This window comes from Aulonocara sp. 'chitande type north' Nkhata Bay, linkage group LG23, assembly GCF_057382095.1.
Source record: "Aulonocara sp. 'chitande type north' Nkhata Bay isolate Kocher_YH1m ecotype deep benthic linkage group LG23, A_spYH_male_GT1.1, whole genome shotgun sequence".
Classification (NCBI taxonomy): domain Eukaryota; kingdom Metazoa; phylum Chordata; class Actinopteri; order Cichliformes; family Cichlidae; genus Aulonocara; species Aulonocara sp. 'chitande type north' Nkhata Bay.
This window is the reverse complement of record NC_141365.1, coordinates 42,885,041-42,899,040: the sequence shown is the minus strand read 5'-3', so window position 1 is coordinate 42,899,040 and position 14,000 is coordinate 42,885,041. Positions and strand designations below refer to the sequence as shown.

The window sequence follows — 14,000 nt, the reverse complement described above, 5'->3', positions numbered from 1 at the left end:
GTAATATACGGTAAGAGATAGTGTAACAACAAAGTCTTATGAGGTAATGGCAGTCCAATGCTCCACAAAGTGACTGGTAACTGGTGCAGGCCAGTGAGTGAGTCAGAGAGAGAGTGTGTGTGTGTGTGTGTGTGTGTGTGTGTGTGTGTGTGTGTGTGTGTGTGTGTGTGTGTGTGTGTGTGTGTGTGTGTGACAGAGTTCAGTGAGACCATGGAGGAGAAGAGAGGAGAGGGGGCAGAATCGGGAGGGAGTTTAGCTTCCTGACAGCCTGATGGATGAAGCTGTCCTTCAGTCTGCTGGTCCTGGCCTGGAGACTCCGCAGTCTCCTCCCTGACGGCAGCAGCTTGAAGAAGCTTTGCATTGGGTGCGTGGGATCAGCCGCTATGCAAAGGGCTTTTTTAGTGAGACGGGTGCTATAAATGTCCTGGAGGGAGGGGAGAGAGACACCAATGATCCTCTCTGCAGCCCTCACTATGCGTTGGAGGGTTCTATGACAGGATGCATTGCAGGCTCCAAACCACACAGTGATGCAGCTCGACAGGATGCTCTCGATGGTGCCTCTGTAGAAAGTGTACATGATGGGGGCTGGTGCTCCTGCTCTTCTTAGTTTGCGGAGAAAGAAGAGACGCTGCTGTGATTTCTTGGCCAGTGCTGTGGTGTTGTACGTCCAGGAGAGATCCTGTGTGATGTGCACACCCAAGAACTTGGTGCTGCTCACTCTCTCCACAGACGCTCCCGTCAATGGTCAGAGGAGCATGTTGGGTGTGCATTCTCCTGAAGTCCACAACAATCTCCTTTGTCTTCTCCACATTCAGAGAGAGATTGTTGTCAGCACACCACGTGGTCAGGCGTCTCACCTCACTTCTGTAGCCGGTCTCATCCCTGTTGCTAATGAGACCCACCACCGTTGTGTTGTCCGCAAACTTGATGAAGAGGTTGGAGCTATATGATGGAGTGCAGTCATGGGTCAGCAGAGTGAAGAGGAGGGGGCTCAGCACACATCCCTGCGGGGCCCCCGTGTTTAAAATGATGGTGCTGGATGTATTACTGCCGACCCGTACTGCTTGAGGTCTTCCGGTGAGGAAATCCAACAGCCAGTTGCACAGTGAGGTGTTGAGCCCCAGCTGGACCAGTTTTTGAATGAGCTGTTGGGGGATTATAGTGTTGAATGCTGAACTGAAATCTATGAACAGCATTCGAACATATGAGTCTTTTTTGTCCAGGTGTGTGAGTGCTGAGTGGAGTGGAGTGGAGATGGCATCATCGGTTGAGCGGTTGGGCCGATACGCAAACTGGAAGGGATCCAGGGAGGGGGGCAGGACAGACTTGATATGTTGCATGACTAGTCGTTCGAAGCACTTCATCAGGATGGGAGTAAGTGCAACATGACGATAGTCATTAAAGCAGGAGGGAGATGACTTTTTTGGAACCGGAATGATTGTGGTGGCTTTAAAACATGTGGGGACGACAGCCTGGATGAGTGATATGTTGAAGATGTCTGTGAAGACATCAGTGAGTTCCACTGCACAGTCTCTCAGTACACGAGACTATATTTTCATTTGCACTTTACTTAAATTTTATAACGGTTTATTTATTTATTTCATTAGAAAATTATTTTGAATGTATTTATTTTATCACTACGTTATTTATCCAATTTCTATTTCCCCCTCTTTTCTTATCTCTTTAGCTGTAGTAAAACTCAATTATTAATTATTATGTTTGTGTGTTATTAACCCTGACTTGAGCCTTTCAATTTCTATTTGCAGTTTGATTTGGTGCATGAATCGTTAACCTGTTTGGCATTTTGTTTTTATTGCAGGTTCGCATACACATAATGAATGAATGTCTTTGTGATTATTACATTGCATCATGTCATCATCATGTTTATTTGACAAGATTTTAACTGTTAAAATGAAGTTGATTTGATTTAGTTATTACATATAAATCAAACTAAAAGCAACATCAATTGTTTTCAATACAGTGTTATTATCTGAATGGGCCTCGGGCCACTTTGTAGTGGAAAAGTTGGGCGCCGAGGTAAAAAAGGTTAAGAACCCCTGTTATAGACTATATTTATACGAGATGTGTATACTTACTGCATTTGAATCATTTTAACCACATGTAACACCTGCAAACACGTTTTTTTTGTTTGTTTTGTTTTTTAATACTTTGATTTTGCCATCCCATTTGATTTCCATGCCACCTTAAGAAAATTTCTCTAGATCCACCCTTGTTCAGCAGGTTTCAGCAGAGGAGAAATGAGGCCTTTGTCTACAGATTCTTCAACAGCTTAATTATAAGTAGCTATTTGAGGAACATGAGATATCAATAAAATATTAAATATTGTCCTCACCTGACCAGCATTGCAAGTAAAGCTGACTGAGTCAGAGTCTGTACACGTCATCGTCACGCTGGGCTTCTGCACACGGTCTGAGGTAATAAAATGTAATAAATAACATTATATGAACTTCTGCTAATGATGTATTAATACAAATAAATACATAAAACTTGCAAAACCAAACTGAACAGTGACTTTATATTAATATCAAACATTTTCTGTTGAGAAAAATGTAAAAATTAAACAGCTTCTGATCCATCAACACACTTGTTATGAAATATATTTGCATATTTACATAACCAGAAAAATGTATGTATAATATGTTGTTACTTACCTAATACACACAAACGCACACTCTGTAAATCTCCCACATTTATTCCATCTTCACTGGTAACCACTGGTCTGTATCGTCCTGACTTGTCTTTGGTGAGTTGTGTCAGCTTTAGTGATCCAGTTGAATCAACAGCATCATTTTTCCCTGTGATCACCAGTTTCTGTCTGCGATAAAAGATTACACTTGTGTCCTTGAGCCATTTCAGGTTATCTGATTCCTTCAACTCATATCTAAGTGGCACAGTTAAGCTTGATCCTGTTGCAGCGTACACACAATCATCCTGAGAGCCTGAAAGACAAAGAAATAAAGAGGAATTTCATGACAAATTAAGAACAGTCATGCTAGAAAAGCTCTCAACAGCCACGTGTCAGTTCATCAAATCTGAAGGAAATTATTATTTTTAATTATTACATGTTTTATCTTTAAAACAGTGAATGAAAACCTGGTGTCAAGACAAGACAAATATGCAAAAAACATTTTTCAGTTGCTGAACTACGGCCCACAGGCAATGCTGCGGTGGTATACACACCACCACAGGAATCCAGACGCCACTTGGATCAGCTTCAGAATAAAACAACAGGAGTTGAAATGTATTTCATTTGGAGATGAGTGAAATAAAAATGGACAGGTGATAGCACATGATACTTACTGGGCGTGAAGCAGTTTTGTATAACAGGGTCACTGATGGCAAAGCTGATGGGGTTAGAAACACGGCAAACCACAGGGGTTTCTACCACATCTACAGCTCTTTTTATTAGGATCTCCCCTGTTTCCTCCAGCTGTGTCTCCGCACTAGTCCATTCAAATCTCACAGTGTTGTCTTTCTGTGGAAGAAAATATGGACAACAGTCTTTTCCATCTCTTTCCCTCACACTCTGCTTTTCCTTTCTTTTTCATGCTTTTTATAATCTGTGTAAATATTGTCACTTCTTCCCCTCATTACAAAAAGAAAGAAATGCAGTTTGACAACCAAAATTCATAACCACATCTAAGTGCTTTCATCAGCACCAGAGTTAAATCTCTACCAGGATAAGGAAGTCTCTATAAACAGATGTTTAGAGGACTTTGAGTCCATTTCAAATGCTCCAATTATCAAGGCGAGTAAAAGAGAGTGGTTCCTCTCAGAAGCACAAACTCAGCTAAAACATTAAACAGAGATCAGGTTTAAGTAACATATGTGTAGTATGAAGAAACGCCAATCCAAACCTTGTGGATTCAGCAGTTTCTGTGTGAATGTTCTTAGGATCTGATGATTTACATACTGACTCTGTGTGTCTGAACTCAGAAAATACAACAAAAAATAAAGAATCATGAGTAAAAGTATTGCTGACAATAGAGCTAGTGGTTTCATAGACATTTTAAGCACATTTCAGTGTCTTTATCAGTAAGTGGAGTTGAATCTTCTGGAGGATCAAGATGTCTAAACTTGGACCATTTTATAACCTCCTCATATAAAACAGAACAGCTGCTCACAGCAGCTCAGCGAGGCTGAAATAACGGAGACTTTGTCTCCAAACTCACAATTATTGGTTCAACTCTTTGAAAAATATTCTGACCTGAAACCTGAAATGTAAATGAAACAGACTCATAGTTGTCCTCACCTGACCAGCATTGCAAGTAAAGCTGACTGAGTCAGAGTCTGTACACGTCATCGTCACGCTGGGCTTCTGCACACGGTCTGAGGTAATAAAATGTAATAAATAACATTATATGAACTTCTGCTAATGATGTATTAATACAAATAAATACATAAAACTTGCAAAACCAAACTGAACAGTGACTTTATATTAATATCAAACATTTTCTGTTGAGAAAAATGTAAAAATTAAACAGCTTCTGATCCATCAACACACTTGTTATGAAATATATTTGCATATTTACATAACCAGAAAAATGTATGTATAATATGTTGTTACTTACCTAATACACACAAACGCACACTCTGTAAATCTCCCACATTTATTCCATCTTCACTGGTAACCACTGGTCTGTATCGTCCTGACTTGTCTTTGGTGAGTTGTGTCAGCTTTAGTGATCCAGTTGAATCAACAGCATCATTTTTCCCTGTGATCACCAGTTTCTGTCTGCGATAAAAGATTACACTTGTGTCCTTGAGCCATTTCAGGTTATCTGATTCCTTCAACTCATATCTAAGTGGCACAGTTAAGCTTGATCCTGTTGCAGCGTACACACAATCATCCTGAGAGCCTGAAAGACAAAGAAATAAAGAGGAATTTCATGACAAATTAAGAACAGTCATGCTAGAAAAGCTCTCAACAGCCACGTGTCAGTTCATCAAATCTGAAGGAAATTATTATTTTTAATTATTACATGTTTTATCTTTAAAACAGTGAATGAAAACCTGGTGTCAAGACAAGACAAATATGCAAAAAACATTTTTCAGTTGCTGAACTACGGCCCACAGGCAATGCTGCGGTGGTATACACACCACCACAGGAATCCAGACGCCACTTGGATCAGCTTCAGAATAAAACAACAGGAGTTGAAATGTATTTCATTTGGAGATGAGTGAAATAAAAATGGACAGGTGATAGCACATGATACTTACTGGGCGTGAAGCAGTTTTGTATAACAGGGTCACTGATGGCAAAGCTGATGGGGTTAGAAACACGGCAAACCACAGGGGTGTTTACCACATCTACAGCTCTTTTTATTAGGATCTCCCCTGTTTCCTCCAGCTGTGTCTCCGCACTAGTCCATTCAAATCTCACAGTGTTGTCTTTCTGTGGAAGAAAATATGGACAACAGTCTTTTCCATCTCTTTCCCTCACACTCTGCTTTTCCTTTCTTTTTCATGCTTTTTATAATCTGTGTAAATATTGTCACTTCTTCCCCTCATTACAAAAAGAAAGAAATGGCAGTTTGACAACCAAAATTCATAACCACATCTAAGTACTTTCATCAGCACCAGAGTTAAATCTCTACCAGGATAAGGAAGTCTCTATAAACAGATGTTTAGAGGACTTTGAGTCCATTTCAAATGCTCCAATTATCAAGGCGAGTAAAAGAGAGTGGTTCCTCTCAGAAGCACAAACTCAGCTAAAACATTAAACAGAGATCAGTCACTGACTGGTGAATCTAAATGTGCTTTAAAAGCTAGCTACCTCGTGTCCAGACTTGTGGCACAGAGTAAAAAGTCTTTCACTAAAGCGGAGGAGTTGATTTTGCCTGCCGCTGTACATATGTGCCATGAGATGATCGGAGAGGCTGCTGCAAAGAAGCTACTGACCATCCCACTCAAACAACAATGTGAGCCACCATTTAGCGGACATGGCCTTAGACATACAGCATCAGCTTCTGGAAAGAATAAAAAGTAGTCCATTTTTCTCTTTGCAACTAGAGGAGCCCGCTGATGTCACGAATGGTGCATTGCTGCTGGTGTTTGTTATCACTGGGACAGCAGTTTGCATGTTGCTACCAACTCGAGCCACGGCTCAGGAATGTTTCACTGAGAACGACCTGGACTGGCAGAACTGTGTTGGGGTGTACAGTAATGGTGCAGCTTCAAGGACTTGCAGGCACCACAGCTTCATTAGGCAGATTCTTGACCGTGCACCAGAAGCTAAACGGACCCACTGTTTTCTCCACTGTGAAAGCCCTGCAGCAGCAGCAACAGAGATGTCACCAGAGTTCCACGAGGTGATGGATGTAAGTGTGAAAACTCTCAATTTCACTAAAAATAATGCTGTGAACTCCAGATGTTTTGCCAAGCTTTGTGAGGACATGGAAGCAGATCATGTCCAGCTGCTCTACCGCAGTGAGGTGAGATGGCTTTCAAGAGGACTGGTCCTCAAGCATTTGTTTGAACTAAGGAATGAGGTCTTTTCCTACGCAGAGAAAATCTCCTCTTGCACATTATTATGCCAATTCAAAGCTTTCCTACCTCTGTGACATTTTTTCACTGCTGAACCAGCTGAACATCTCACTTCAAGGGAGAAACAGCAGCATGTCGTTTGTTACAGACAAAGTTGAAGCTTTCAAGAGTAAACTTGCTCTGTGGACTAAGAGGGCCCAGGAAAAGAGGATGGACATTAGGGCTGAACGATATATCGCATTTGCGATAATATCGCGACATGATCAAGTGCAATTTTCTAACCGCAAAGGCTGCGATTATACTGCGATTATATTATACAATTCATGGGCTGCATCCTCCTGAGGCCGCATTTGTAGACCGATTACGTCACAGCGACGCGCCGAAGGCTGTCCAAATTACTACCATATCCCAGAATTCATAGCGCGGCCCAGCCAAACTCCAGTTTCCAGCAATGGCGGCCGCTACTAAGTTTTAAAATTACTCATACTAATCTTTCTGGGTCACAAAATAAACTTTTAACATATTTTCAGGCGAGAAAGTAGTTGTGTAAACATCAAATATCTGCTCGGTTTATCAAGATATCCCATATTTGCAAAAGTGCTTCGACGTTTTCAGAGGCGTCTGCTACCCACCAGCTCGACAGCTAGCCGGGAGCTCGAGGGTTACTGATGCGGCCGAGAACGGCACAACTCCCGGCACATCATTTTCAGATCACCGCGGAGTTTCGCTGCTCGGGTTAAACGTAATATATAAGTCACTTAGACAACCTAAAAATGTTATTGTTGGGCTTTTTTCAGTGTTTTGTTTGTTCGTGAGTAAATCGGTTTGGCTGAGATTAAAGTTATTAGATTAGATAAAATAAAACTTTATTAATCCCCCGGGTGGGTTCCTCCTTGGTTTTCACACAGCTGACTAAACGTCAAACAGAAAACTTATTAAACAGAAGTATGAGACGGTCGAGAATTTACGCCAGTGTCTGGTTATATTTTAGATAGCAAGAAGCAGACGGCCGAGTTTATTAAACTCCACCGAGACAGCGGTGACGCTAATCAGAACTAGCCTTCTGATTCAGAAGGCTAGACCGTCCAATTTCATGCCTTTAAATTTTAAAGGCGTGTTTGTGTGTGTGTTTATACAATTGCTATTATGTTTGCACTTTATGTGTAATGTTACTGACTGCAGAGATCAGTAAGATGTGTGTATTTTTTATTTATTAGTTTTATTTATTTAATATTATCTTTTAATTGAATGACTGTCTAGTAGTTCACAGATGTCGAAAAACTGAGTGTGGTAAAGCCACTGATTTTTTTTATGTATATTTCTGCAATCTGCACATTGTACTGACTTTCATTTTAATGTTTACACCAGGGTTCCTTGTCAGCACTTTATGCTCAGATGTTTGTAAGCTAAAAATAAACTATTGTGTATGTTCAAATATACTGTTGTGATTGAAGAAGTTAAATAAAAATGTCAGTCATCAATTCATGCATCACCTCATGTCATCATAACAGAGGTCTGTCTTCCAGGAAAGAACAGTTTAAAATTAATGTAATATAGTATTGGCCATACTATATGATGTATTGCTTGTCTTTGTTTAATAATACAGAAGACAAAGACCTTAAAAAATAATCGCATATCGCATCGCAATCGCAATATTGGGGCAAAAAAATCGCAATTAGATTATTTTCCATAATCGTTCAGCCCTAATGGACATGTTTCCACTTTTGTCTCACATCTTGGAAAAATCCCCTCAGGTGAAGATTAGTGACTCTGTCTGTCAGCACCTTTCACCACTGACAGAGAAATTTGATGAATGTTTCCCTGAGGATCCCAGAGAAGGACATGTGGATTTTGGACCCATTTCCAGTGGATCCCATTTAAAATGATGTTGCTTTGCCCTCACATCTGGAATCCCAGATTCGGGAACTTTCCACCGACAGCACTTTAAAGTTGCAGTGGGGCAAACTGGGTCTGGGCTCCTTCTGGATTGCTGTCTCAAAGGAGTACCTGTGTCTGGCACTGAGAGCTGTGAAACTCCTTCTCCCATTCACAACTACATATCTGTGTGAATCGGGATTTTCTATTGTGGCCACAACCAAGACCAAAGCCTGAAACAGACTCAGAGCAACACTGGAAGCTACTCTGAGAGGGAGCCTTTCTCCTATTCCACCCAGACTGCATCTGACCGTGTCTCAGAGGCAGGCTCAAGTGTCTCATTAAGAGGTGAGCATAAAAGGGGAGTTGCAGCTTGTTTGTTGTTGCTCATTTGTCTCAAATATAAAGAGTAACTTCTGGTTCTGCCAATGAAAAAAGGTTTACTGCTGAAGCAACTTTCAAATTCACTCACAGATTATGAGACTATATTTTCATTTGCACTTTACTTAAATTTTATAACGGTTTATTTATTTATTTCATTAGAAAATTATTTTGAATGTATTTATTTTATCACTACGTTATTTATCCAATTTCTATTTCCCCCTCTTTTCTTATCTCTTTAGCTGTAGTAAAACTCAATTATTAATTATTATGTTTGTGTGTTATTAACCCTGACTTGAGCCTTTCAATTTCTATTTGCAGTTTGATTTGGTGCATGAATCGTTAACCTGTTTGGCATTTTGTTTTTATTGCAGGTTCGCATACACATAATGAATGAATGTCTTTGTGATTATTACATTGCATCATGTCATCATCATGTTTATTTGACAAGATTTTAACTGTTAAAATGAAGGTTTGATTTAGTTATTACATATAAATCAAACTAAAAGCAAAATCAATTGTTTTCAATACAGTGTTATTATCTGAATGGGCCTCGGGCCACTTTGTAGTGGAAAAGTTGGGCGCCGAGGTAAAAAAGGTTAAGAACCCCTGTTATAGACTATATTTATACGAGATGTGTATACTTACTGCATTTGAATCATTTTAACCACATGTAACACCTGCAAACACGTTTTTTTTGTTTGTTTTGTTTTTTAATACTTTGATTTTGCCATCCCATTTGATTTCCATGCCACCTTAAGAAAATTTCTCTAGATCCACCCTTGTTCAGCAGGTTTCAGCAGAGGAGAAATGAGGCCTTTGTCTACAGATTCTTCAACAGCTTAATTATAAGTAGCTATTTGAGGAACATGAGATATCAATAAAATATTAAATATTGTCCTCACCTGACCAGCATTGCAAGTAAAGCTGACTGAGTCAGAGTCTGTACACGTCATCGTCACGCTGGGCTTCTGCACACGGTCTGAGGTAATAAAATGTAATAAATAACATTATATGAACTTCTGCTAATGATGTATTAATAAAAATAAATAAATAAAACTTGCAAAACCAAACTGAACAGTGACTTTATATTAATATCAAACATTTTCTGTTGACAAAAATGTAAAAATTAAACAGCTTCTGATCCATCAACACACTTGTTATGAAATATATTTGCATATTTACATAACCAGAAAAATGTATGTATAATATGTTGTTACTTACCTAATACACACAAACGCACACTTGGTAAAGCTCCCACATTTATTCCATCTTCACTGGTAACCACTGGTCTGTATCGTCCTGACTTGTCTTTGGTGAGTTGTGTCAGCTTTAGTGATCCAGTTGAATCAACAGCATCATTTTTCCCTGTGATCACCAGTTTCTGTCTGCGATAAAAGATTACACTTGTGTCCTTGAGCCATTTCAGGTTATCTGATTCCTTCAACTCATATCTAAGTGGCACAGTTAAGCTTGATCCTGTTGCAGCGTACACACAATCATCCTGAGAGCCTGAAAGACAAAGAAATAAAGAGGAATTTCATGACAAATTAAGAACAGTCATGCTAGAAAAGCTCTCAACAGCCACGTGTCAGTTCATCAAATCTGAAGGAAATTATTATTTTTAATTATTACATGTTTTATCTTTAAAACAGTGAATGAAAACCTGGTGTCAAGACAAGACAAATATGCAAAAAACATTTTTCAGTTGCTGAACTACGGCCCACAGGCAATGCTGCGGTGGTATACACACCACCACAGGAATCCAGACGCCACTTGGATCAGCTTCAGAATAAAACAACAGGAGTTGAAATGTATTTCATTTGGAGATGAGTGAAATAAAAATGGACAGGTGATAGCACATGATACTTACTGGGCGTGAAGCAGTTTTGTATAACAGGGTCACTGATGGCAAAGCTGATGGGGTTAGAAACACGGCAAACCACAGGGGTGTTTACCACATCTACAGCTCTTTTTATTAGGATCTCCCCTGTTTCCTCCAGCTGTGTCTCCGCACTAGTCCATTCAAATCTCACAGTGTTGTCTTTCTGTGGAAGAAAATATGGACAACAGTCTTTTCCATCTCTTTCCCTCACACTCTGCTTTTCCTTTCTTTTTCATGCTTTTTATAATCTGTGTAAATATTGTCACTTCTTCCCCTCATTACAAAAAGAAAGAAATGGCAGTTTGACAACCAAAATTCATAACCACATCTAAGTGCTTTCATCAGCACCAGAGTTAAATCTCTACCAGGATAAGGAAGTCTCTATAAACAGATGTTTAGAGGACTTTGAGTCCATTTCAAATGCTCCAATTATCAAGGCGAGTAAAAGAGAGTGGTTCCTCTCAGAAGCACAAACTCAGCTAAAACATTAAACAGAGATCAGTCACTGACTGGTGAATCTAAATGTGCTTTAAAAGCTAGCTACCTCGTGTCCAGACTTGTGGCACAGAGTAAAAAGTCTTTCACTAAAGCGGAGGAGTTGATTTTGCCTGCCGCTGTACATATGTGCCATGAGATGATCGGAGAGGCTGCTGCAAAGAAGCTACTGACCATCCCACTCAAACAACAATGTGAGCCACCATTTAGCGGACATGGCCTTAGACATACAGCATCAGCTTCTGGAAAGAATAAAAAGTAGTCCATTTTTCTCTTTGCAACTAGAGGAGCCCGCTGATGTCACGAATGGTGCATTGCTGCTGGTGTTTGTTATCACTGGGACAGCAGTTTGCATGTTGCTACCAACTCGAGCCACGGCTCAGGAATGTTTCACTGAGAACGACCTGGACTGGCAGAACTGTGTTGGGGTGTACAGTAATGGTGCAGCTTCAAGGACTTGCAGGCACCACAGCTTCATTAGGCAGATTCTTGACCGTGCACCAGAAGCTAAACGGACCCACTGTTTTCTCCACTGTGAAAGCCCTGCAGCAGCAGCAACAGAGATGTCACCAGAGTTCCACGAGGTGATGGATGTAAGTGTGAAAACTCTCAATTTCACTAAAAATAATGCTGTGAACTCCAGATGTTTTGCCAAGCTTTGTGAGGACATGGAAGCAGATCATGTCCAGCTGCTCTACCGCAGTGAGGTGAGATGGCTTTCAAGAGGACTGGTCCTCAAGCATTTGTTTGAACTAAGGAATGAGGTCTTTTCCTACGCAGAGAAAATCTCCTCTTGCACATTATTATGCCAATTCAAAGCTTTCCTACCTCTGTGACATTTTTTCACTGCTGAACCAGCTGAACATCTCACTTCAAGGGAGAAACAGCAGCATGTCGTTTGTTACAGACAAAGTTGAAGCTTTCAAGAGTAAACTTGCTTTGTGGACTAAGAGGGCCCAGGAAAAGAGGATGGACATTAGGGCTGAACGATATATCGCATTTGCGATAATATCGCGACATGATCAAGTGCAATTTTCTAACCGCAAAGGCTGCGATTATACTGCGATTATATTATACAATTCATGGGCTGCATCCTCCTGAGGCCGCATTTGTAGACCGATTACGTCACAGCGACGCGCCGAAGGCTGTCCAAATTACTACCATATCCCAGAATTCATAGCGCGGCCCAGCCAAACTCCAGTTTCCAGCAATGGCGGCCGCTACTAAGTTTTAAAATTACTCATACTAATCTTTCTGGGTCACAAAATAAACTTTTAACATATTTTCAGGCGAGAAAGTAGTTGTGTAAACATCAAATATCTGCTCGGTTTATCAAGATATCCCATATTTGCAAAAGTGCTTCGACGTTTTCAGAGGCGTCTGCTACCCACCAGCTCGACAGCTAGCCGGGAGCTCGAGGGTTACTGATGCGGCCGAGAACGGCACAACTCCCGGCACATCATTTTCAGATCACCGCGGAGTTTCGCTGCTCGGGTTAAACGTAATATATAAGTCACTTAGACAACCTAAAAATGTTATTGTTGGGCTTTTTTCAGTGTTTTGTTTGTTCGTGAGTAAATCGGTTTGGCTGAGATTAAAGTTATTAGATTAGATAAAATAAAACTTTATTAATCCCCCGGGTGGGTTCCTCCTTGGTTTTCACACAGCTGACTAAACGTCAAACAGAAAACTTATTAAACAGAAGTATGAGACGGTCGAGAATTTACGCCAGTGTCTGGTTATATTTTAGATAGCAAGAAGCAGACGGCCGAGTTTATTAAACTCCACCGAGACAGCGGTGACGCTAATCAGAACTAGCCTTCTGATTCAGAAGGCTAGACCGTCCAATTTCATGCCTTTAAATTTTAAAGGCGTGTTTGTGTGTGTGTTTATACAATTGCTATTATGTTTGCACTTTATGTGTAATGTTACTGACTGCAGAGATCAGTAAGATGTGTGTATTTTTTATTTATTAGTTTTATTTATTTAATATTATCTTTTAATTGAATGACTGTCTAGTAGTTCACAGATGTCGAAAAACTGAGTGTGGTAAAGCCACTGATTTTTTTTATGTATATTTCTGCAATCTGCACATTGTACTGACTTTCATTTTAATGTTTACACCAGGGTTCCTTGTCAGCACTTTATGCTCAGATGTTTGTAAGCTAAAAATAAACTATTGTGTATGTTCAAATATACTGTTGTGATTGAAGAAGTTAAATAAAAATGTCAGTCATCAATTCATGCATCACCTCATGTCATCATAACAGAGGTCTGTCTTCCAGGAAAGAACAGTTTAAAATTAATGTAATATAGTATTGGCCATACTATATGATGTATTGCTTGTCTTTGTTTAATAATACAGAAGACAAAGACCTTAAAAAATAATCGCATATCGCATCGCAATCGCAATATTGGGGCAAAAAAATCGCAATTAGATTATTTTCCATAATCGTTCAGCCCTAATGGACATGTTTCCACTTTTGTCTCACATCTTGGAAAAATCCCCTCAGGTGAAGATTAGTGACTCTGTCTGTCAGCACCTTTCACCACTGACAGAGAAATTTGATGAATGTTTCCCTGAGGATCCCAGAGAAGGACATGTGGATTTTGGACCCATTTCCAGTGGATCCCATTTAAAATGATGTTGCTTTGCCCTCACATCTGGAATCCCAGATTCGGGAACTTTCCACCGACAGCACTTTAAAGTTGCAGTGGGGCAAACTGGGTCTGGGCTCCTTCTGGATTGCTGTCTCAAAGGAGTACCTGTGTCTGGCACTGAGAGCTGTGAAACTCCTTCTCCCATTCACAACTACATATCTGTGTGAATCGGGATTTTCTATTGTGGCCACAACCA

The 14,000-nt window shown here is 40.2% G+C and overlaps 1 protein-coding gene across 1 annotated transcript in view; it reads right to left on the bottom strand.

Moving 5' to 3' along the window:
* Window positions 1–14,000, bottom strand: part of LOC147302527 (uncharacterized) — an 80,924-nt gene that overhangs the window by 24,657 nt on the left and 42,267 nt on the right. The window contains exons 22-30 of the mRNA XM_086283584.1: window positions 10,637–10,811; window positions 9,988–10,275; window positions 9,669–9,745; window positions 5,242–5,416; window positions 4,593–4,880; window positions 4,274–4,350; window positions 3,322–3,496; window positions 2,673–2,960; window positions 2,354–2,430 (exon numbers count right to left, since the gene is read on the bottom strand). Coding sequence (XP_086139710.1) covers window positions 2,354–2,430; window positions 2,673–2,960; window positions 3,322–3,496; window positions 4,274–4,350; window positions 4,593–4,880; window positions 5,242–5,416; window positions 9,669–9,745; window positions 9,988–10,275; window positions 10,637–10,811 — 1,620 coding nt within the window. The remainder of the gene's footprint in view (window positions 1–2,353; window positions 2,431–2,672; window positions 2,961–3,321; window positions 3,497–4,273; window positions 4,351–4,592; window positions 4,881–5,241; window positions 5,417–9,668; window positions 9,746–9,987; window positions 10,276–10,636; window positions 10,812–14,000) is intronic.